Source organism: Taurulus bubalis (genome assembly GCF_910589615.1).
Source record: "Taurulus bubalis genome assembly, chromosome: 11".
NCBI lineage: Eukaryota > Metazoa > Chordata > Actinopteri > Perciformes > Cottidae > Taurulus > Taurulus bubalis.
This window is the reverse complement of record NC_136599.1, coordinates 20169627-20193543: the sequence shown is the minus strand read 5'-3', so window position 1 is coordinate 20193543 and position 23917 is coordinate 20169627. Positions and strand designations below refer to the sequence as shown.

Sequence of the window (23917 nt, the reverse complement as noted above, 5' to 3'; positions counted from 1 at the left end):
GCCAGAAATGCAATATTAGTGAGAGCTTCTTGAAGCTTGCTACTTATACTTTCACACACTCCATGCCCTATGTTCTACCACTGCTGTCTAAGAGCAGATGCATCCAACATGTATGTTGTCACATCAATCACCACTCCCACTTTTAGACTTCATGTCCTCTGCTGTTAAACTCTGTCTGACCGCTGCTATAACGCACACTTATATAGTTTCCTAATTTATGTTGTTTATTTATGTTGTATATATGTTGTTTATATGTTGTCTATTTTTTACTTTTTTAACTGTTTTTGCACTATGTTTATATGTTGTCTATTTTCTACTTTTTTAACTGTTTTTGCAATATTCACTTTATGTCAGACAGAAGAGAAACACAATTTCAGGTTTGCACAAATGGAAGAAGTAACAAAAAAACTGACTTTGACTTTGATATGCACTTGCCAGTGTTCCTCTCCCCTCTCACCTGTACACTCTGAGCTGCAGCCGTTTTCTGTCTCTTCTGCTCTACAAGCTGCTGCTGGAGCTGATGCTGGAGAGACTGGATCTGGTCTAGCTGGGACTTCTGCTGTGCCAACTGCTCCCTCTGTAGGACAAGTTGCTTCTCGCGCTCGTTCTGCTGCTGCTGTAGGACCTACAAAAATGTTGGTGGAAAGGGGAATTGAAAGAAGCAGACGTCGGCAAAAACACAGAGAGAGAGAGGACAAGACAAGAAAGGTATGGAGAAGCGTAGCATGAGAGAAAGGTCGGGGTGGACAGATTGAAAAGAAATCAAAGGAAAAAAAATGATGTAAAAGAGATATAATGAAAACAAATTAGAGAAAGACAGAGACAGTCAAGACAGTAGAGGACAAGGTTGTTGAGTTTTGGCACATCTGGTTGTAAAAAAGATGATCAAAGACTCCTGACACTGAATGTGACATGGAAATATTTGTGTGCTGATGGATTAGTTGTAAAAATGGTTCCAAGTTAGTCAAACTTCTAGACATGGCAAAACCAAGAATGGAAGCGCAACATAAATGATGTGCAGCATGTTCTGGTCATGGCTGTTGCCAGTCATATTAATGCTCATAAGAAAATATGTAATGCATTTTCTTTGTTGCATAAATGACAAGCTAGTGCAAATAAGCAGTTAGGGTTTCTGCTTTGGGTTATGAGATGCATATTACACATTCCATCTCTAGTTCATTCTCATTAAGTAAGGCTTCCAAACCTGTTTAACTGAGTTAACTTGAAAGATTTTCAACTGCTTGTTCTATCAAAAAAGAAGAAAATCGTCATGTTAGCCCTTCTGTTACCTGTTAAAACATCTGAACAAGGCTATTAGGAGCTTAAAAGTGGTATATTCAAATATGTACTTGCTATTGATTATCAGATGAATACAACATAACGGGATCCATTTTTCTTTTGAGTATAAATCAGACCAACAAATGGCATTAAAAGCCAAATTTGAGCATCATCAGTTTCTATCCCACATACATACAGGCATGTTCATGCACACTTCTTAAAGAGAAAATATCCATTTTGGTGAGCTCCATAGCATGCAGATTAAAAAGCTATATTTGTATAGTTATAAAGCTAAAGGGATGCAAACACTTCTTTGAACAAAATAATCCCATCCATCATTACACTTTAATAGCATTGTTTTTCTAACAATGACAGCATTTCAACGCCATTTTCTGAAGAGATATTATTGGTCTCTCTGCCACAGTTTGTTACATGTACTTTGTTGATGAAATGCATGCATGCATATACTATACTGTATACAGTATATGTTATTTTATTTTATTTCTGGGAATGATGTATTGTATCTTGCAAGTCAATTTAGTGTTTGCACATCAAAGACGTGCATTTGAATGAACACAACAATTTAACAATAAAAAAAGGCAATAAGATGCACCACAAATAATACCACTACAAAACCAACAAAACACAAACAAATATCCATAGCAAAATCAAACAATCACAAAACATCAAACAAGACAACAAACTCTCCCTTCTGCCTCCTGTTTCTCCCTCTACCTGTTCCTTGATGTTCTGTAGCTCATGTAACTCTCTCTGCACAAGCATCTGCTCCTTATCTCTGTGCAGCTTCAGCTCTATCCTTTCTCGTTCCAGCTCCTCCTGCAGGCGCAGTTGACGGAGTTTCTCCAGCTCCACACGCTCCCTCTCCATCTGCAGAAGCTGCTCCTGCTGCCGATGGAGCCTCTCTGCCTCAGTTTCACCCTCCTTGTGTATGGCACCTGGTGGGGGGAAGGGAGGAAGACCCCCTGAAATGGGTAAGCCACTAGTGGGGACAGAGGGGCCGACTGGTGGTTGGGTGTAGCCATGAGTTTGTAAAGGAGTTGAGTGTGGGTAGGCATGGGCTGCTGGAGGAGGCTGTTGTGGCTGCTGAGCAGAAGCCACTTGTTGCTGTTGTTGTTGTTGACTGTTCAGGTGGGCCTGGGACAGGTTTATTGGCTGCTGCTGTGGCTCCATTGGTATGACAACTGTTCCTTGCACCTCCACTGATGAGGATGGACTTTTACCAAGGTAAACTGGTTCATCCTGGACTGTAGAACTAGTACTTGTAATTGAAACAGACACTGGGGCACCCGTCGCCGCACCAGCTGAAGTTGCAGTGGTTGACGTTGTTTGGAGAAGACCTGGTGCTGGGTAGCGGACTGGAGCTTGCCCAGTTAAGGGCATTCTTGGGCTTATTGGTATTCTGCTAAGACTGGATAAGGGCACAGGTGTCATATTGGCAGAAGGGTATGGCCTGTAGACCCCCCTTGGTATTGGGCGAAGAACAGAGGCAGGCTGTGTTGTAATGGGAAGTGTAGAAGCAATGGGAGTCTGAATAGTGGAGTAGATCATCCCATCAGCGGACCTAATAGCAGCAGGGTACATTGCTCTGAGACTGGCTTGCCGGGCATTGATAAGGTTGGTTAGTGCTTGACTGTGGGAGATTGGCTTCCCATCTAGTCCAAAAAGGAGGTTTTGTCTCATGCCGAGACCTGCAAGTCTGGAAGCCCCAGGTCCAGTTCCTCTCCCCAAATTACCAAACTGCATCAAGTCTGGGTTGCTTGCATATCGATCTATGGAATTGAGAGCTGCACACATCCGACTGATCTCCCGGGCAGTTGTAGCGCTGTACTGAGCCAAGTTAGCTTCTTGGAAGCCAGCAAGGTCGCGAGCAGAGTAGCCGTAGTCTGAACTTATGTTGGACAAGGAATTATATCTCCTTATAGGCAGGGTTTGGGCTGTGACATCTCCTCCATGTCGTAAATCGGTATAGGAGCCATACTGCATCCCAATAAATCCTCCATAACCCTGTTTCATTTCAGTTAGATCTATGGCAAGTTCTCCTGCGTCTTGGAGGTGTGGTTCTAGTTTAGAATGGTAGGACTGTAGCTCAGCTTCAGCTAGGTTTGTATCAGACATTGAAGGCTGGAGCCTACCAGGGAAAGGTAATGTGTAGGCCTTACGATCATCCATTGAATATTCATGATACCCTTCAGGTAGTCTTTCTTGGTCAGACTCATAGGTGAGAGGTGGGGCAGATGGAGGCCTTATGCCCTCTTTCTCACCACCGATGCAGCTTCCACCAAATGGAAGTTGGTAAACAACATCACAGCAAGCTGGTTGGTTTTCAGGTTTAATTTGGCCTCCTGTCAGGTCCATAGCATCCTGTCCTACTTCTACCTTCACTAGCTGAGTCATTGCCCTGGCCTGCTCTGGCACTCCGTCCATCTGTACTACCATGCTATGTGGTGATTTACTTCCCGATATCAAACCAGGAGGACTGGGCTTCCCTTTCAGCTCAACGGGACAAGTACCATACAGCTCAGGGTTTATGACTGGTGATACAGCACTGACCACAGCTGAGGCAGCGCTAGTCTGACTGACTAGCAGGTCTTTTTTCAGTAAAGGTGAGATCTGGCCAGTAAGGCTGTACCTGGCCAAAGCAGATGCCTGTTGTTGATGATGTTGCATCTGATGGTGCTGCTGCAACTGGTGTTCAAGGAGTTGTTGTTGCTTCTGCAGCTTCTCTTGCTGTATTTGTAGTTCTCTCTGTTGGATACTGAGGTCTTCCAGTTTGGCATCAATTTTTGGTATTGCTGGGTCAGCTGAAGATGGTGGTTTGTTTTGGGAAAGACACACAGCAGAACCCATGCCCTGACCTAAATCCACTTGGTTTTGATGGGGATCACCATATATTGTTGGCTGTCTGGGCTGGGTCATGAACATGGAAGCAGCCACTGTGACACTCACAGTGGTTGGTGTGATGATCTCCTGGGTGTTCAGGTTCATAATCAGTGGCTGTACGATCGTTGAATGTCTGCTACCCTCTGATCCACCATGGTATTTCCTGCTTTCAGTAGCCAAGGAGGTGAGATCCATACCTTGGTCAGTCATGATAATAGGAGTTGAGTGGTTTACTGTTCTTAGGTCAACAACACTTCCACCTTGAATCATATGGCCCTGCTCTACCCTAGAAGTACCTGGGACTGTAGATATTCGACAGAGGGAGATGTTGTCCATAGACATGGACCCTCTGGTATAAGTGCAGGCTTTGGTGACCATACTTGTTCCCACATTTACTTTCTCCACTCTTTGTGTTCGATAGAAGCTACGTGTAGGAGAATGTTGGTAAGGTGGCGTGTCTGGAGGGCTGCCACATGGGGAGTAATTCTCAAATGTTGATTGGCGGCTAAATCGGGTAGGGGATGACAGGGGAGAAGTAGCAGTGTTGACTGTCATTGGCCTTGCTGGGCTTGGAGGTGGGGAATATGGGACATCCTGGGAAGACTGCTGGCGATAGAGCCGTGGAGAAACTGATCGATGCGATGTTTGGGTTCCCTGCGCTGTCACTGGAGATGTAGGCCCAGAGGTAGCTGACTCTGACATCCGCAATGCTGAACTGAAAGTCTGTGTGGAGAACTCAGCTGTATTTCTTCTGGAAGGTGAACGGGTTGGACTCTGTGGTGGTGGTGATGGAGAAAGAGGAGGACTGGTGCTCCTGTAGTAAGTAGTATACTTTGGAGAGCGTGGCTCAATGATTCTCTCAGTGGACGATGTTGAGCTGTCTCGCACTTGGACATCTCTGGTCTCCCCTACCCTCCTGGTGATCACTTCTCTTTGACTGTAGGCCTGGGTAATCTCTGCAATCTTGCTGCATACACTTGAGACTGTAGTTGAAGATGTGGTAGGGCTTGATGTGTGCCGGCTATATATACCAGACTGAGTAGTAGTCATTGTGTGGCTTGAACTAGTCTGAGAAATAGTTACTGCATCTCTGGCATACACTCCATAAGCTGCAATAGTGGTGGCAGCCACTGTTGGAGTGATTCCGTTCTTTCCCGCTTGGCTTTTGATCTTGTCTTTGTGACCATCTTTTGCAGAGAAATGCTGTGTTACTCTAACATCAGGAATCCGTCCTCCAGTCTCAGCAAAGGAGACAGGAGCTGAGATCTGGGTGGGGCTGGTACCTGGAGTGAGTAGAGCATTGCTCTGCTCTAGTAGCTTAGCAAAGGCGGAGCCTGTGTCTAGGAGTTGTTTGTCTGAGTAGGAGCTCTCAATCTCAACCTCTACTTGCTCATCAGTGGCTTGCTGCATCTTAGTGATGTTCTGAGATGTTTGTCGGATCTCCTCGTAAATATCTGTTTCGGTCTCTGCTGCCTCATTATCATATCCTGCTTGATCTTGTTCATATTCATCTTCTTCATCATAACTTTGTCCATTAACATCCTCCTCGTAGTACTGCCCATGTCTTCCATGTTGCTGCTGCTGTTGTTTCTGAAGCATCTCTGCCTTCCTCATCATTTCCTCATAAACCTCCTCAGCACTCTTCAGCGGTTTGGAAGTTGAAGATGATGCTGTCGTTGTTGTTGTAGTTGATGATTTCTCTATTGGCGAGTAGAGAGACATAAAGGTAGGCAGGTTGTATTCACTGCCTGACTTGTAAAGTTTGGACTCGTATCCCTCAGCCTCTGAGTCCAGACTCTGAGGGGAATATTCAGAAGCAGAAGAACGATGGAGCTCTTCCATTTCTGCAGCTTGTCTCAGCTCTTCTGTTGGAGAAGCATCTTCTATGGGTGACAGATTGCTAGGTGGTGTCTTGGACCTCTCTCTGCGCCTCTGAGCCCTCAGCTCCTCCTTGTCCCTCTTGGTCTTTCGTGCTGTGCTCCTTATTCTATGTTGTTCCACCTCTCTCATCTTCTCCTGCTCTCTCAGAAGTTCTTCTTCCTCTCTCAGCTCATCCTCTTCTGAAGAGTCTTCAATGGTGGGAAGGAGAGGACCATGCGAGCGGTGGCGTGCTTTCCTCTGTTGCTTGGCCTCTTCCAGCTTTTGCCTCCTGCTGGGGCTACTGTCACTGTCCTCCTCCATTGATGAGATGGAAGTAGGTGACTGGCCTGAGCCATATGAGGATGAAGTGGCTGGCAGAGTGGAGGAGTAGTCACCACGAGAACGCTCTTCGGGAGATCCTGTCAGGCTCTCCATCTCTAGCTCTGGTTCCCGATCAAGGCTCAAGTCATTTTCATTGTCTAACTCCATGTCTCGGCTGAAGCTACTGGTGTTATTGAGTTCAATGGTTTTGAAGCGCCTCAAGCCTCCTTGTGACGCCATCCCATCTTCCTCACCCTCCTCCACTGAGCCTTTATAAACATCAGTAGAGCTTTTAGTTTCCTCCTCAAAACTGCTGGAGTGGTGCTGAAGACGTCTTTTTTCTTTCCCTGAGTCAGAGATCATGTGTTTGTGGTGGGTTTTTTTGGGTTTCTGGTAGCCATATCCTTCATCTTCCTCATCTTCTTCCTCCATATCTTCCTCCTCCTCATTATCTTCATCAGCGCTCATCTCCAATATTTGTCTCCTCATGAACTCCTCATCTGTCATCTCTGTGGGCTCAGCCTCTTTTTCCTTCTTTTTCTTCTCTTTCTTCTCCTCCTTCCCTTCCTTCCGTTTACCCTCCCAGTCGCCTCCATCTTCTTCTTCCTCGATTATATCTTCTAGTTCCTCATCAGAGTCGTATGAATCTGGTGGGATTGACAAGGAGCGTGGACGCTGCTTCCCTCTGTCATCCAAGTCTCTGTCTCTGTGCTTCCTCCCCCTTCTGTCCACCTTGTCTTCAGAAAGGCTCTTCTCCAGCAAAGGCCTCATGGAGCTTTCTAGCTTGGTGATTTCAGAAGGGCTTGGTGGGGAACCCCGCCCACTGATCCCCCTCTCACTCAGTTTCATCTCCTCTTCTTGGATTAGACCTGTAATTTCACTGTGGGAGCTGGATATGCCATCAGAGGAGTAGCCGGTGTCACTGAGGCTCTGAGGGCTGCGTGACAAATCATGGGTGCTGTTGTTTTTTGTATCCTAAAGAGAGAAGAAGAAAAAAAAAGAATTACAGTTGGGAATACTACGATTTTTAATTTAAGTAATCATTTTTGTCAAAGTGTGAGAATGTTTTGCACATTGGTATCCATATAATTAAGTCCACATATATTTAGATTCCGATATTTGGATATAAAATGAATGGTTTATGTAAAACTTTAATATTTATCCATAAGCAAATATAATATTTCACTATTTCACAATCTCATCATTGCCTGTTCAATATGGGACCTAGTTTTATTGATTTAAAGATAGACAAGATAGTTCCATGTTATTACATTTTTAAAATATATCATCATTCTGCTTGAGCAGGAATGCTAATCCTCAGCTTTTAATAAAAAGGAACATTAGCAATCATGTAATGAAGTGTTGAGACAATAATGCATGACAATAGGGTTATTAGGTCATTAGGTTTGAAAGTTTGGAGGTCTATAAAAAACATCTCTTGCTAAATTCTTATAAAGTGTGTCTTTAGATAATTCCACTGAGAAGCTTCAGCTTGAAAATGTTTACGTAAATGCAAAAAACTGTACACTGTTTTAATGAAACCTAAAATCCCATAACAGTTGTTCACCTGCTCATGTGTGGGCTTTTTAGAAATTTACTCTGAAAAATGTTTTTAAACAAAGAAGAAAGGTCTGAATTCAGAGGTAACAACAATAGGTTGTTCTTTCATTTAACTATGGATGCAGAATTATACAAGGAAACACTGAACAGTTAGATGTAATTAATGAACCAATTGCAAAGTTTTGACCTGCCTATTTACCGAACTGGATTGACCAACAATGCAGTTACAATTCAAATATGTCATAAAGAAAAAGTATTATGCAACAATAAAACCTGTTCAATACATTAGACTATGGTCTGATTTTACCAAGAAGTAAATCTCCAATAGTATAATAAATGATAGCATTAAGACAAATCACATACTTATTTAGTTATCATTAAGGGGCTTATTTGATAGGTTTGTAAACTATTTTTTCGCCATTGATGGAAAGAGTTTATTCAGAAGTATTTTAGAAGTGAAAACATTTCAGTTTTGTGATGATGTGCGATTGTGAAGTAAACAATAACTCATTCATCAATAGCTCTGCCTCAGATGTCTATTAATAACATGCCAACCCATAATCTCAAAGGGACTAACTGTTGAATGAAAAGCAGATGGAGGTCAGAATACAAAATAATAAATAAAAAACAAACGATGGAAATGTTTTCTATAAAATCCCCTATGATGGTTACAATACTTCAGAGGAGACTTTACTTTAAGTTCTCTGCACTTTAAATTCCTTGCAGCTCCCTCGATGAGGAAGGTCTGCTCTGCCTTTGAAAAGGCCCACAGCAGCCAATCTTTATAAATATTTCAGCTGGAGCAATATCTGCCGCTAAGTAAGAAAAGGCATTATTTCACTCCCCTCGTGTTTCTCTCTCACTCTCAGGCCCTCTTCCCAAGGTAGTCCACACTGCCACTTGCAGCCTCAGCCTTCTGTGAGGAGGGAATCAATGACATGCTTTCCAAACAGCCGTGGACATGCAACACTATTGGAGAAAGTAATTGGTTCAACTTACAATTTTAATTAACCAGGCTCCATAGCAAATCTTAAGTAGGGTCATAGCATAACTGTATTTTGTTTTGTGTTTTGAACAGGTTATTATGAACTTCACTTTGTTGTATAATAAAAGGGTAAACTGGATTTTGTTTTATGATCACCAAACTGACTAGACAATTAACATGAAATTATCGGGCCATTTTTTATACACAGAGACATTTTGTACAAAAAATGCAAGAAAAAAAGAGAAGCTTTAACCAAGTTCAAGAGTCCACTCTTATTGATAATGGAAGCTAGAAATTCTACAGAGAAATACAAAAACATGGTAGCAAATATGTTCTTTTGTCAGAGAAGATAATTTAAACATGGCAAAAAATGGACTGGGCAAATACAATAAATCTGGAGATGTGTTTCCTAAAATAGGGATGTAATACCCCAAACCTTCTCATTCCATTGATAACACATGAAGGCTCTCCGCGCCACTATACACTTTGAGGCATCCCACTTATGATAAATATGAAGAGAATCTTTCGATCTAAAAAACTGTAACTGTAACTAAAGGAAACAAACAAAGCCATGTGGGCAGGAGCACATTGTATTGCAACTGTGTTTTGCCTTCCATTTCAACAACGACTTTAGTATTAAGTATGCTATGGATCCATGACCAGTTACACAATTGTATTACTTTTATATGAGCATGCAGCATTTAAGACATATGCAGGTAAAGATCTAAGATATTAACAAGAAAATAATGGGAGATTTGTGTTAAAAACATACACTTAAAAGCAGCTGGTACTTTCTTTCTTACTGCATACTTTTTTAGTAAAACAGAGTCCAGCAAGAACTCTTATAAAGAGTTCTCATAACAAGCTTGGCTTGGTGCTGCATTTACTCACTGTGTTGGGAGAAACAGCGTTATTTGGCCCACTTAATGCCAAACTAATGTAATCTCATAGATTTGTTTGAAGTTACCTTTGTTATTCTTTACAAGTGCTCACCTGTGAGCACAAGTCATCCCAAATATGTCATATAAACTATATTCACAGTAGAATGAATGACCTCAAGATGCCACCTTCATTAATTTACTTACATCTGGATTCTAAACACAGCAGTCAAAACCTTGAAGACAACGTTGGCGGAAATCTAATGTGGCAACAGGCAGCGGGTCGTTGGCAGGATCCATGGTGTAAACACTTAATATCCATTTCGCAGGTGTCAGACAACACACACTTCTGAAGTCCACTGGTCACATGGTTCATTTATCACATGCATCACTTTTGTCTAAATCCTGGGTCTGATTCTGCTGAGGACAGCAATGCCTGTCAAGTGGACTGTAATACTGAAATCAACCAAGAGTTTAGTCTGGTGGTGTGTCTAGTTTTGAAGGCCCGAGTCTGTGTTTTTAGAGACCTGCAGTTCGTCTACCCTAGTTTCAGACCTCTGAATTGTAGACCACATCTCTGATTTCAGCAATTCAAACTGGTCATCAATGGCTGGTTCCACTGGTTGGAGAAAAAACTGACCACTCAGAGTTTAGGTAATTAAGAATGGGAAATGTCGTCTTCCAACAAAAGGAAGCCACTTAGCTACATTCATGAAAAATAGCAACAGAAATACGGCAAGAAGCATGGACACGGCTGTTCAAGTTGTTGTAAGTCGACTTACATAAATTATAACTATTACTGTAACTATCAAATCGACATATTAAACTCCTCCTAGCAACTGAGCTTGGCGTCTGTGTCAACTACAAATGACATCAGTGAAACAGATAACTTACAAAACACAAACGATGTCAGGCTGATTGAAAGAAGTGAAACAAGATGGCAATTCAGTCTGATAATCAAGCTGACCCAGCCTCTGTCTCGCCAGCTCAGTCAGTCTTTCTGAAAAGATGAAACGTTCCTAGGGTCTTTTCATATTTTAAGGTGAATTGGCATCCCGTGCTGGAATAAATGTGAAAATGCTGAAACAGCCATGCATACTCACGTAACTTAACCTGCATACATGCTCTTAAAGGTTAAAAAGGTCACGCAACAATAGCCATTTTTGGTACATAGGCCTGTATGTTGCACTATGGTTCCCGCAGAATGATTATTCATTTGGTTCACTTTTCTCAAGCCGTATTACCATTTTGCCAGTTTTTTTTCTTTTTCTTTTGGTTCTTTCCCATAGCTTAACATACAGAGTAGTATACCAGACTAAAGCAATCTTACAACAATAAATCTGACTTACATCATAATGCCTGGACTTCTTGATTTCCTTGATGGGTGTGATCTGCTCTCCTTTCCTCTGGGAGGATTTGGTGTCTTTGGCAGTTTGGTTCTCGGGCTCGGTTTTAGGTTTCTCCTCTGTAGGCTTTGGCTGTTTCTGGGTCTCTGCGGTTGATACCGGTGCCGTAGCTGGTGGCGTGGTCTTGGAGTCGAGTAGTTGTTTGGCAGCATTGGGTGCAAACTGTCCACTACCACCAGGTCCCGCCTGCGCTTTCTGCGTCTGGGGCTGGGCCGGCCTCGGCCCCTGCTGATTGGTGGGTTTGTGGAGAGGGCTTGGCTGACTGGCTGGCGCCTGGTGACGGGGCGAGCCCATTGGCTGGTGCTTGGGAGACGGATGAGGAATAGGAAGTGGAGGCTCGTCGAGGTCGCCTCCGGACAACAGCCGCTGGGTCTGGCAGTTGAGACATAACCACTCCTTCTTCTGAAACACAAAGAAGACAAAAAACAAACACAGTTAGTGACAACCAGCTTGTTTTTCATATCATATTCTGTCGGTAATATGGCAAATAAAAACATATTTGAAGACCTCCAGCTCATCGGTGGAGCTTTGAAAACTTTCAAAGCATCAACACTATGGGCTCAATAGCAAAATCACGTATGTTGCATAAAAATACAACAAAAAGGTCAACGAGTTTGAATGAAGTTTTCCTGTCTTGAATGTTCTGTCACAAAATCAACAGGTAGCTGATTGCCGCTCAACAGCAAACAGTAAAGACTGAAACACTGGGCAGCTCCCAGGTGTGTGTGTGTGTGTGAATGTGAGTGTGTGTGTGACTAAATGTCATTTAACCTCCTGTTCTTCATCAACTCCTCCACTACTAAAATGAAGTGTTAGCATTCTACTCCTCATGTAAGATTGACGGATTAATGCACTGATTAATATTTCTCATGTTAAATATGCCGATTTCACTTAAACAGGATACTGCCACACACACACATGCACGCACACATGCACACACACACACACACACACACACACACACACACACACACACACACACACACACACACACACAAACTGTAGACACTTTGGAAATCATTTTTCCAGACAGAGCCGTCACAGCGGCAGCAGGCTAAATTAAGCTGACGTACATTTCTAAAAGGCCAAGTCCCACTGACAGTCACACCCTATTTTCATTGCATCGGATGCACTCACTTCTTGCACTGTGAAGCTGACAGATGAAATATTTGACTGTGATGCGCGCGCGCACACAGACACACACACACACACACACACACACACACACACACACACACACACACTGAACATAATCCATCTTTTGCCTCTACTCTAACTTGTCTCTGTTTCCTGGTGTGAATTGTTGAATCGGTCTTTCTTGAAAAACAAAAGCAACAGAAGAGACCAGACTTTGACAGGTGATCTCTGTGAAGGACACACAGAGAAGCCTCAGGAATGACTTTACCAACACTGTTTCAATGAATTTATATTTTCTTTAAAAACCCAAAACACATATCTTCTCCTATTTTGTTGATGTAATATGTCATATTCAATATTCATTACTTGTGCAGTATCTCTCCCGTCTACACCTCCTGTGGACCATCCCTCTCTATTCAGTCGATCCAGGAGAGAAAGTGAAGATGTGTTGGACCAAAGATCAGCCATATCACTCATGCAATATAACTGACAGATGCAGCCCTCCCCACTGAGCACTTTTCTCCCATCTCTGTTCTTTCCCACCCACTCATCAAATCCTCTCTCCACAATCCTCTCTCTCTCTCTCTCTCTCTCTCTCTCTCTCTCTCTCTCTCTCTCTCTCTCTCTCTCTCTAACTCCCCCCCACCCCCCCTGCATCTCTCTCTTTCTCTGAATCCCTTTGAGACTTTGGTTATTAAGTGTCATGCAGGAGACTCTTAAGGCCGCTTTGGATTGAGTGGTAGTACTAACAGTCACCATTACATACCACCAAGGCAGTAATTGTTTAGTAAAACATCTGCATGCATATATAACTATATCAACCCTGTTTTTCACCCCTCTCTATTGAGGCCTCATTCCAAGACTGCCCAGCGTTTTAATGACAGAAAGATGTTCTCTCATTGCCTTTTCCAACCTTCATTTAAAGTTAAAGCTGCGGTTCAAAAAAGAGGGGAAGAAGAGGTGAATTTGAATGAGGAAGGACACAAGTGATACAAATCAATAATGCAGGTGTTTCTTTTCTCAAATATTTGACTGTGATCTAATTAATACAAAGATAAATTTCAAATTTAATTTGACTTCAACACGCTGGTCTTTTTTCTGCTCCTCTCTTAAAAGCCACTGCTAAAACCATACATTCCTTTGAACGTCTTATTCCAAATGATCTCAGCATAAACAATGTAAACAGACACTTTCAAAAGTGGAACAAACGACTGATGAAAGGGTCAAACCATTTGTGCAATCTTATCTGCAGACTAGACTTCATTTGATTGTTCTTGGCGTTGTGCATACGATATAAAAAAGTAACAAACATTTGAGAAGCTGGAAGCAACGAATGTCTGGCATGTTTCCTTTTTTGCAATTATTATTATATGACAATAAAAATATCTTGAATCTTGAATCCAAAATTACAGATCAGAGTAAATACTTACACATATACAATATAATACTTTTCTCTGCTCATGGTTGTATTTGACAGAATGTAGCCTACTGTAAGATGCTGACCCGTTGTGTGCAGTTGCAGTACCTCCAAAGAAGCAGCACGTTGTATGAGCACATTGTGTGCATGCGTATCTATGTATGTATGTGTGTGTGTGTGTGTGTGTGTGTGTGTGTGTGTGTGTGTGTGTGTGTGTGTGTGTGTGTGTGTGTGTGGTACTGTGCAGCACTCAATCACTTAGCCAATAGCACAATCAGGCCTTCCTTCCCTGATGATACATCACCCTCTGCAACTACTCCTTTAACTGCACCCTGTACAGTAGTAGCCTCTGAGACTGTTGAATCATTCTAATCTAGACCCTCAAGTGAACTCATTCCTCTTTTCCAGCCAGTACATCACATGTGTGTGTGTGTATGTGTGAGTGTATGTTGTCCATCAGAGTAACCTACATAGCACAAACATTCTGGCCTTTTCTTCTCCTGTCAATGACGTTCACTCTCTTTCTGTCTAAACGTGGGCCTTTCAAACTCTGTTTTTATTGTTGTCTATTGTATTTTGATTCTCTCTCTCTATCTCTCTCTCTCTCTCTCGCTCTTGCTCTCTTTTGAACTTTTTTTCAGCACCGACTCTTTTTTATGAAAGCAATGGATCCTTTTTTTTTTTTAAAGCCCAAGTCATCCATATCCCAAATATAATCTGATTAGACTCCATGGAAACCACACCAAGCCATACTCCTCCAATTAAAATATGGACTAGAAGACTTCTCTTTTGCTAAAGCTTCTCTGCTTCTCTCAGTTTCACTTTCCTTCTCGTGTGACTCTTTCTCGTCCTTTTATATTTGTGTTTCACACATTTGCACCAGTTTCTTTCTTTTCTCTATTCACTACACGGTCATTAAACCTATATCCTTCCCTTTCCTCTCAGCTCTTACCCTCCTCCTCTTCTCTCTCCCTGTCACCCTCCGTCTCCTCTTTCTCTCCCTCCAACAGAGCGAGGGCTATTTTTACCCAGAATGCCATTGTTCTGCTCGATCGCACACTTCCCTAGCACTGGCTGCCACTTTAGGCTGCACTCTACTGCACCACAAATACACAAGCATGTGCATGCACACACACACACACACACACACACACACACACACCCACACACACACACACACACACACACACACACACACACACACACACACACACACACACACACATAGTCACACGGTTCAAGTCAGTGCAAAATGGAGGAGGCCTGTGTAGCTAAAGGCTTACCAGAAGGAGGAAGAGAAGAGAGTGACACCACGCGAGCGTGTGAGTGTACACACACACACACACACACACACACACACACACACACACACACACACACACACACACACACACACACACACACACACACACACACACACACACACACAGTAATTCAGCTCAGCCTCCAGCAATGTGGCTTCCTGCTGAGTCTGATGTAAGTGGCTTGACTTGGGAGCAGAGGAGAGAGGAGATGGACAAAGAGCCATGAAGAGGCGTGGAAGTGGACAGATAATGATGGTTTCTTACATATATTTAAAAAAAATATCATATGTTTTGGGGAGAAATGTAATTGCTGCCTGGATTTTGTCCACTGGCAGAGCTGTGTCTGGTCCGCGGGTTGCTACGTCCTTGGTTTGTGCCTCAAAGTGTATAAAAAGGCTAAGTGTTCTTCAGCGGCCGTTAAATTGTCGGAAAAACAAATGAACCCATGTTGTCAGTTCACTTTTTGCAGATTCAGAATTTCCAGATACATCTGTTAAAATCTTTTCCTCATTATGTTGAGTGCTGTGTGTGACAGACTGGAAGTTAAAAAGATTTCTTTTAACAGAGACATATGCAACAACACATTTACGTACATGTATAAATCACACACACATGTACACACATGCTCAATGCAGACACACACTAGGCATGTCCTGTGGGAGAACCAGCCAGGGATCTTAATGTAAGAAGCACAAGTGACGTTTGTGAAATTAAAGACACTAATTCTCTTGATAAGCACACACACACACACACACACACACACACACACACACACACACACACACACACACACACACACACACACACACACACGCACACATTGTATTTAAGATGGATAATTTCATATAATACCTTTTGCACTGTAGGAAGCAGGAAAGGCATAATAATATGATGAAGAGAGGAGGAGGAGGAGTAGAGCTGAGGCATTAAAAGCAGGAGGGAAATGTAAAGTAATAGGAGGAGAAGAATCTAGATGAGAACAACAACAGCAGTGGAGGAAGTGGAGGAATAGATAAAGAAAGAGAAATTAAAGACTAGAGGAAAGGAGAGAATTAGACAAAAAGGAGAAAAGGGAGGAGAGGAAGAAACAAATAGGGAAACCAATTAGAGAAAGGGAGGAAGTATAGCAGAGGAGGAGGCGAGACGCTAGGGGATGAAAGATAGGAGATGAATTGTAGGAGTGAAAAACCAGTGAAGGAGAGAATAAGTAAGATATAAATTAGAGGTGGAAAGTAGGAAAGGATTAAGAAGGAAAGGAAAGGAAAGCTGGAAAAGAGAGAGAGAGGGGAGAGGGACCATGCAGCCTCTTTAATGGCGTAACAGTGCAGTGAGAGGCGAGAGGAGTGGGCACAAGGCCGGCTATGTGTGTGTTTGTGTTAATGCGTACACATTATGTTTTATTGCCCACATTTTACCGTCACCTCTTTCACTTCCTTCCTTTTTTCTGTCTGTGGCCCAGATGAGGTTGATCTGCCCACTTCTTTCCTCTGCTGACGCTCAGTGTAGGAGGCTCTCATTTGCATACAGTATGTTGTGAATTCACAGCTGCCGTGATGATGAATTCTGACGTTGGCAAAAACTGCAACTGTGAGCGTTATAATCTGATTAAACCTTCAAAGGGACACTTAGAGTCTGCATCATATACCGAAAATAGCTGGACCACAAAGACACAGCTAGCCTGAGTAAAAAGCTAATTAGCTTACCATGGTAACAAGCAGGCTGAACGATGGATCAGATGTTCAGAAGAAAGACTGATTGAAGACTATCTGACGCACGGAAACAGGGACTTATAGTCAGTCGACGAATGTAAGATTCTTTCCAACAACCCAAAATGAAGAAATGCAAAAAAGAGACATGTTTTAGGAGACTGTCCTCATGAGAAATAAAGACAGCATATGACTGTGTCCAAAAAGTGTGTGACTCGTACACAGGAAATTATTTTTGTCTCCAATTTTAACTCCAAATCCACAATGGTTTATTTGAAATGTGATCATTAGGGTGTCTTTAGGATTGTATGCATACTACTGTTATCAATACTGTGGTGTCCTCATCAATACTCTTATGTGTTCTAACTGATTATATTGTAAGAAAAAAAGACTATTAATTAAGAAAACAATCAACATTGCGTTAATATTCTTGAATACAAATAGTCTTACTTGAGCAGACTGACAAGCCACATCTTCTTTTTGATAGGGACTGAACACACTCAAATGGCTAGGACAGTTGTAGGACTGTTGTAATGCAGAATCTTCTGTTATTTAAGAGCGGAGAACCCGAGACAAAAGAGAAATAAATAAAACTAAAGTAACTGGAAGAAGAAGAATAAACACTTAACTGATTGAATTTCACATATATATTTATTCACTGCAGATTGTCTTCCTTGAGCAGCTCCACTGCAGTTAACAGAGGTTAACTTGCTCATCGCAGTTTCAGCATTAGCTTCAAAGGAGAGTTTCACTGAGACAGACCTCAGGATTTGAACCGACGACCTGACTGTGACGAGCCGGCTTCGAGGAGGAAGCCTCTGAGGTTGAGAGACGGAAACAGACCAACAGGAGTGCCACGGTTTGTTCAGAGTTTGACCTACAAATCTGTCTTGAGAGCTAATTTAACACAAATCACACACACACACACACACACACACACACACACACACACACACACACACACACACACACACACACACACACACACACACACAATCAAGAACAGGGAGCAACAGCACAATCTTTGCAGTGCATACGAGTATATCCCTGCAAGATTTTGTTTGTGTGGGTGTGTGTGTGTGTGTGTGTGTGTGTGTGCGTGCGTGCATGTGCATGCGTGTGTGTGTGTGTGTGTGTTTGTGTATGGGCTTCAGGGATCAGAGGATTTTGACTCTTGTAGTAATAGGATGGCAGCTAGCCAGCAGCAAAACAGGACAGAACTACACTGGCTACCACAGCGCTGGTCAACAGGGAATATGACGTCCACTGGCTTCAACCACTGCTTTGACATTGAAACAATTAAACAACTTCAATCTGATTTATCGACTTGTACATAATGTTTTTCAGGCACTTCTTTAAAACCCACACTTAAACATGAATCAAATTACTATGTTTGATGTGAAAGGTCTAACAAAGGGCCGAATTGACAAAGAATGGATCGCTGCCGCTGATGGCACGATAAATCATTTGCCAGCGTTATCTGCACCATCTCAAGGTCTGATTCACACAAGATATTGTGGTAATTATATTACAGAGCGAGCACGCCCCTAAAGTTTTTGCAGCTGATTGCAATTATCCATGTGGTGAAGTAAATGCATCGGTTGTGAGGGGTGAGAGCCTGAGGAAGAGGTCTTGCCAGAGTGCCACTTCCATCCAAACCTCCCAAAGGAAATTAAGAGAGAGGCAAGCAGACACTGTAAGCACATTTTAGATGGGAGGGAGAGGGATGAAATTATTAGTTTATTTGTTAATATAAAATCCTTATTTTTCATACGTCTTTAAATGTAGTTCAAAAGATGTCATGTCGGGGAGCTTTATTCATTTATTTTTCGTGACATTTCCTTGCATCCTATCACTGCATCCCAGAATAAACAAGTTTGAAAGAACCTCATTTATTGCCAACTCTCTGTGTGGCTATCAGCACTGATCTTTCTGAATTGGGCTGTTTGAGGCTCATTTGCATAGAAAGGGGACAACATTTCCCCAAATGTATGATCATTACCTCATTTAAATATGTGCAAATAGCACAGGAGCACCAAGGCGCTATTTGCTTGGCAGCGTGGTTATGGGTGCATATGCTTTAAAAAATGACACAGTTTCTTTTGGTCATATCCGCAAAAGCTGCGCAAGCCTTTCCTTTTGTGACAGGATAAAATACATACGTTTGCTAAATAAAACTGGTAATGTGACTTTTACACTATATCCAAAACTGCATTTCTATTCTTACACATCTTAAAGATATGTTTCTTCTTTTCATCCATAGAGCCTCATCAAAAAGGATCTCTGCAGGGACACAAGAGTTTACTGAGCTGAAGTTTTTGCCTCGCTTTGTGTACCCAGAATTGAACCTCATCCTCATTGGCGGGGGGCTGCTGGGTATTAATAGGATTTAATTGATCTGGCCTTGGTTTTAGTATGAGACAGACTGCAGCCTTTGAAGTGCTGAAGTGTGTACTCTGAAGTGCAGAAGGCAGTCCTCACTTGGACAGGAGCATTATGGGTAGGGGAGATTGCTGGCTCATCCCTCAGGGTGAAGAAAGAAACATGATCAGACAGATGCTAGAGAGGAAGTTGGAGGGAAAAATCTTGAGGAAAGTTTAGCCACGAGCTTAGAGCAAAGAGAGAAGAGGAGAGAGAAAGTCTTCCCTTTGAGATGAGTGAGTGAGATGGAAGGGGAGGGATCCGTGAGGAGGCTGAGAAATTGAAAATAAGCAGAGGTGGGGGAGGACGTGAGAGAAGATGGAGCAGAAAAACATGGAAAACTGAGAGAGAGTGATTGCAGAGAACTAAATGAGAGGGTGTTGAGGGTGAAATGAGAGCGAGGGGATAATAAGAAGTGCTCTTCCGCTCTGGTTTCCTCCTGTTTATTCCAGCACCGTATAAATTAATCAATACAAGCACAATACAAACTTTACGTAACAATAACATGTTTTATAGATTGAAATTGAATTTACTTATACATCGAATGAATAGAATAAAGAAAATACCTGACGAGGCAAGATCTCACTTTGCTTACTAGTAAATCCAACAGTTAAAAAAAAGGTTGAATAACTTGTGGTGAAGAAAGGGAATTGTAGTTTGGTAATTCAACATCAGTATTCGTCACCAATATTTGCATTTTTTTAAACTTGTGATTATACTACACAAAATACAAAAAGAAGGCTCAAAGCAGAGCCATGAAAAATGCAAAGAAGAGGAATATCTGAGGACGTATGAGGAGATGGGTAAAATGGAGGACAGAACCGAAAGTGGGAGGAGGAGGGAGAAAAGAACAAGGGCGGGTGGAAGGAAGAGGAAGAGGATAAGGATATTAGTGAATTAGAAGCAGAGAAGAGAGGAGGGGGGGGGGGGGTCCAAAAATGTACAGTGAATTAGTTCTGCCTCATGAAACTGGCAGTTCTGGCTGAGAAATGCTTAGGGGCAAGGATTTGTGTGTGTGTGTGTGTGTGTGTGTGTGTGTGTGTGTGTGTGTGTGTGTGTGTGTGTGTGTGTGTGTGTGTGTGTGTGTGTGTGTGTGTGTGTGTGTGTGTGTGGATAAGTGTGTGCTGGCGTGTTTGTCTTCATGTAATTTGTGTGTATGTCAAGTATGTCAGTGTGCCTGGATGTAAGGGTGTGTGTTTGTGTGTGTTTGTGTGTGTTTGTGTGCAAAGAGCATCGCTGGCTCCCCACAAAAGAGTTGATGCCGCGTTGACATTTAGACAAAAACACAAGCGCCATCTTTTAAAAGAGAAACTGTGAGTGAAGCACGAAGAGTTCAAAACAAAAGGGGCAAAAAATAAAACATAAACTGTACCTGTCACGTCGTTACATGCCATTTAATCTCAAAGTAATCCCTTAAAGATACTCAGGCAAAGATTTTTAATGGAAAAAAAAAAACACATTATTTTGTAAGCTTTATATTGGCCTTAATCAGACGCCGTGGCTAATTGTTTGTGTTGCACTGTGATTCAGAAGCAATGACTTGAAGCATGAAGAACTACGTTTATCCTAATCAGCAGTTTACTACCAACAAGAACATTTTTCATCAACTCCCCCAGCAAGAAGAACACATAAATGTATATATATATATATATATATATATATATATATATATATATATATATATATATATATATACAGTATATCACAGCAAGAAGAACACATAAATGTTTTTATATATATATATATATACAGTATATCACAGCAAGAGAAGCTAGCGTTCGATTTCTGGGCCAGACGTGTAGAGTTTGCATGTTCTCAGTGTCAGCGTGGGTCTTCTCTTCCTCCCACAGTCCGAAGACATGCAGTTCATTGATTACTCTAAATTGCCTGCGATAGTCTGGCAACCTGTCCAGGGTTTACCCTGCCTTCGCCCAATGTCAGCTGAGATACACTAAACTATAATATTTAAAGTGAAATATTTCCTCAAATGAAGAGTTCCACCTGGCTCCCAGCAGTAATACAGTATGAACACACACACACACACACACACACACACACACACACACACACACACACACACACACACACACACACACACACGCATGCACACAGGAAGATTGTGTAAAGGTCATCAGTGTCGTCTGTCCTTCAGTGTCTAACTCACTTCCCATGTGTGTGTGTACTTGTCTGCGTGCGTATCTGCGTGTGTGTGTGTGTGTGTGTGTGTGTGTGTGTGTGTGTGTGTGTGTGTGCGCGTTTTGACCCTGACTAACAGCGAGCTGAGTCAGCCTCTAAAATCGCACACAATGTGCAGCCAAACAATATCTGGGTCAGTCTGCACTCTACCATGTATGGCATCCTGTGTCTAGCTCAAGGGCACTTCAACAGCAACAGCTTCATCTGTATTGCTGTGAGTCCTTCTTCTGGTTTTGTGGCCTGGATCGGTGAGATCTGGGAGGATGGGGTGACCCTCTACTGTGTGGCAGCATTTTACTCCGCCCACATCAATAACACTCCGCATGGGACACACACTTCCATAACCTGCATTCACAGACACTCATGCCTAAACATTAAAAAATATTTGGAACATATTCAGGCAGCTGCAAACACACAATGTGCACACTGTGCATGTGCACGTACACAGAAACACCCTCGCTAAGCAGGGACTTTTACCCTCCCATCCAATCAGATCTCTCTGGAGGAGCGTGCTCACACTGCGCTGTGGCATTATCCACCTGCTCTGAGAGACGGGGGCTCCAGAGGAATCACAGTGCTGCAGCGGTTGGTCTATTTTTTCCCCATTTCTTTTCTTTTCTTTTTTAGTATCTCTTAAAGTGTTTCCTGTGAGTCTACCCCCTTCTTATCACTTCCTATGCACCTTCTCTCTTTATTCCAGTTTCTCCTCCTCTCTCTCCCACACAAAATGTCTCTTCCTCTGTTTCTGTGCAGCCTCCCTCTCACCTGCTATTGCGCTACTATAGCATTGAGGAGCGCTAGTTCAACTGTGAGTTCAAGTTCAATTTAGCTTTTCTTATTTGATACATTAGGAAAAAAATACTATAGCTATAGTGTTTGTGTTAATGTATGCACATGTTAAATTGGATTCAAGAAATAGTAGATGTGCTTTAGACAGAACACACAAGGAATAATGGTTGTTGGCTAATGCTAATGTTGATATTATCCTGTGTGTTTTTTTTATGTGTAGTTTGACTGTTATCCTTTTATATCCCGGTTAATAAAAAATATATTTGCAATCATCCCCTTCCACCCTGTGCATTTGTTTATCTGTCCATGTATGTGTTTTCAGTTGTTGAGGATCGGCAGTAGCTGCAGGGACAACACGATCACGACATGGTGATCATTTGTCATCTCTGGGCAGTGATGACATGCTGCCCGTCTGCCACTACAGCTCAGATTGGCATTGATTAGATGTCAGTGTCAATGCTCTGCCCCATCATTTTATCTTTTTACACAAAGCACGACAGAGACTCCTAACCAGAAAGTGCTGTCCCACTGCAGCGAGGGCAACCAGGCACGAGGAGAGAAATCAATGGGACAACGACGAAGACTGTCCCTTTGAAAGCTCTTTAATGGATTATTCCAGTTATTACACATTTTCCTGAAGATCCACCAGATAATCAAGCTGATTGTGAATGAGCCATTAGAATATATAAACTCAGCAAGTGAAAATTGACCAAAGGGCTTTAGTGATAAAACTCCTTCGATTGTGTTCAGACGTGTTTATGTTACATTTAGTCCATTTGTGTTTGTGCTTTGAGCCAAATAACTAAAATGAAGAGGAAGCGGCCGATCACCAATAACCAATAATCCTTAATTCACACACATGTCTGGGAAGATCCCTGACAGTGCAATCAATAGAGAGAAAGTGGGAAAGAACAGTAGCATAGCATTCACTTTACTGAAACGGCACAATGAGGAGAAACACACGTGTAGACGTACGGTATGCTGCTTATTATCTGTGTTTGTTGAAACTTGGGGAAAATCGTTCAACAGTTTCATCGGTAGTTTCTATAATGAGATTGGACCAGTATGTGTTTGTCCTCGCTGAGAACAAATACTGTCTATTGGTAATAGCTTCAATGTGTAAGCTAGCTGCTTGGTAAACACAACCGGCAGCCTTTGGAATAGCTGTCAAAATGTTCAGAATTGACTCAGAGAACCATCTGAGGACAGAAAGTCTCAGAAGTAGTTCAGAGGCTTAACGGAAAAATTATAGAAAATTGGTCATTTTTCATTATCCAAACATTAGTGAATGACAAGATTTAGCCGAGCCAGCAAATACACAGGGAAGTCACCCTGAAGCCATTGCAGTCTGTTTTCATGTATAATATAATAATTCATGAGTGACAGCCCAGCTGTAAGATCCAGTGAGGAGCCAAAGGTGAGATGAAGCAAACGCAGCAGACTGGGAGGGGACAGAGGGATGGATGGGAAGAGGGAGGGAAGGGAGAGATGGAGTGAGGGGTGTGGGGGGGGAAATGTAAATGTGGAGAAGTTGAGTAAGGATTTAGGCTTCATTTACACTCCTCATCTTGTTTTGAAATGCAGGGAAAGGAAGATGGAAGGTAAACTTAATCTAAAAAGTCTATTCTTAACCCGAAAACCAATTATTAACGGAGCAATATTTTCACAGCAGCTAGATTGTCAGATCTCAAGTCCAATATTGTATCCTGTAACAGCAGTTGAGACTCAAAATGGCTCCCTCTTCCAACCTTTAATACA

General features: G+C 42.3%; 1 protein-coding gene across 1 annotated transcript in view; it reads right to left on the bottom strand.

The window, feature by feature from the left end:
* The window catches only part of bsna (bassoon presynaptic cytomatrix protein a), a gene marked incomplete at both ends in the record, with an annotated part of 122788 nt that overhangs the window by 17292 nt on the left and 81579 nt on the right, over positions 1-23917 (bottom strand). The window contains 3 exons of the mRNA XM_079225557.1: positions 458-625; positions 2014-7335; positions 11133-11591. Coding sequence (XP_079081683.1) covers positions 458-625; positions 2014-7335; positions 11133-11591 — 5949 coding nt within the window. The remainder of the gene's footprint in view (positions 1-457; positions 626-2013; positions 7336-11132; positions 11592-23917) is intronic.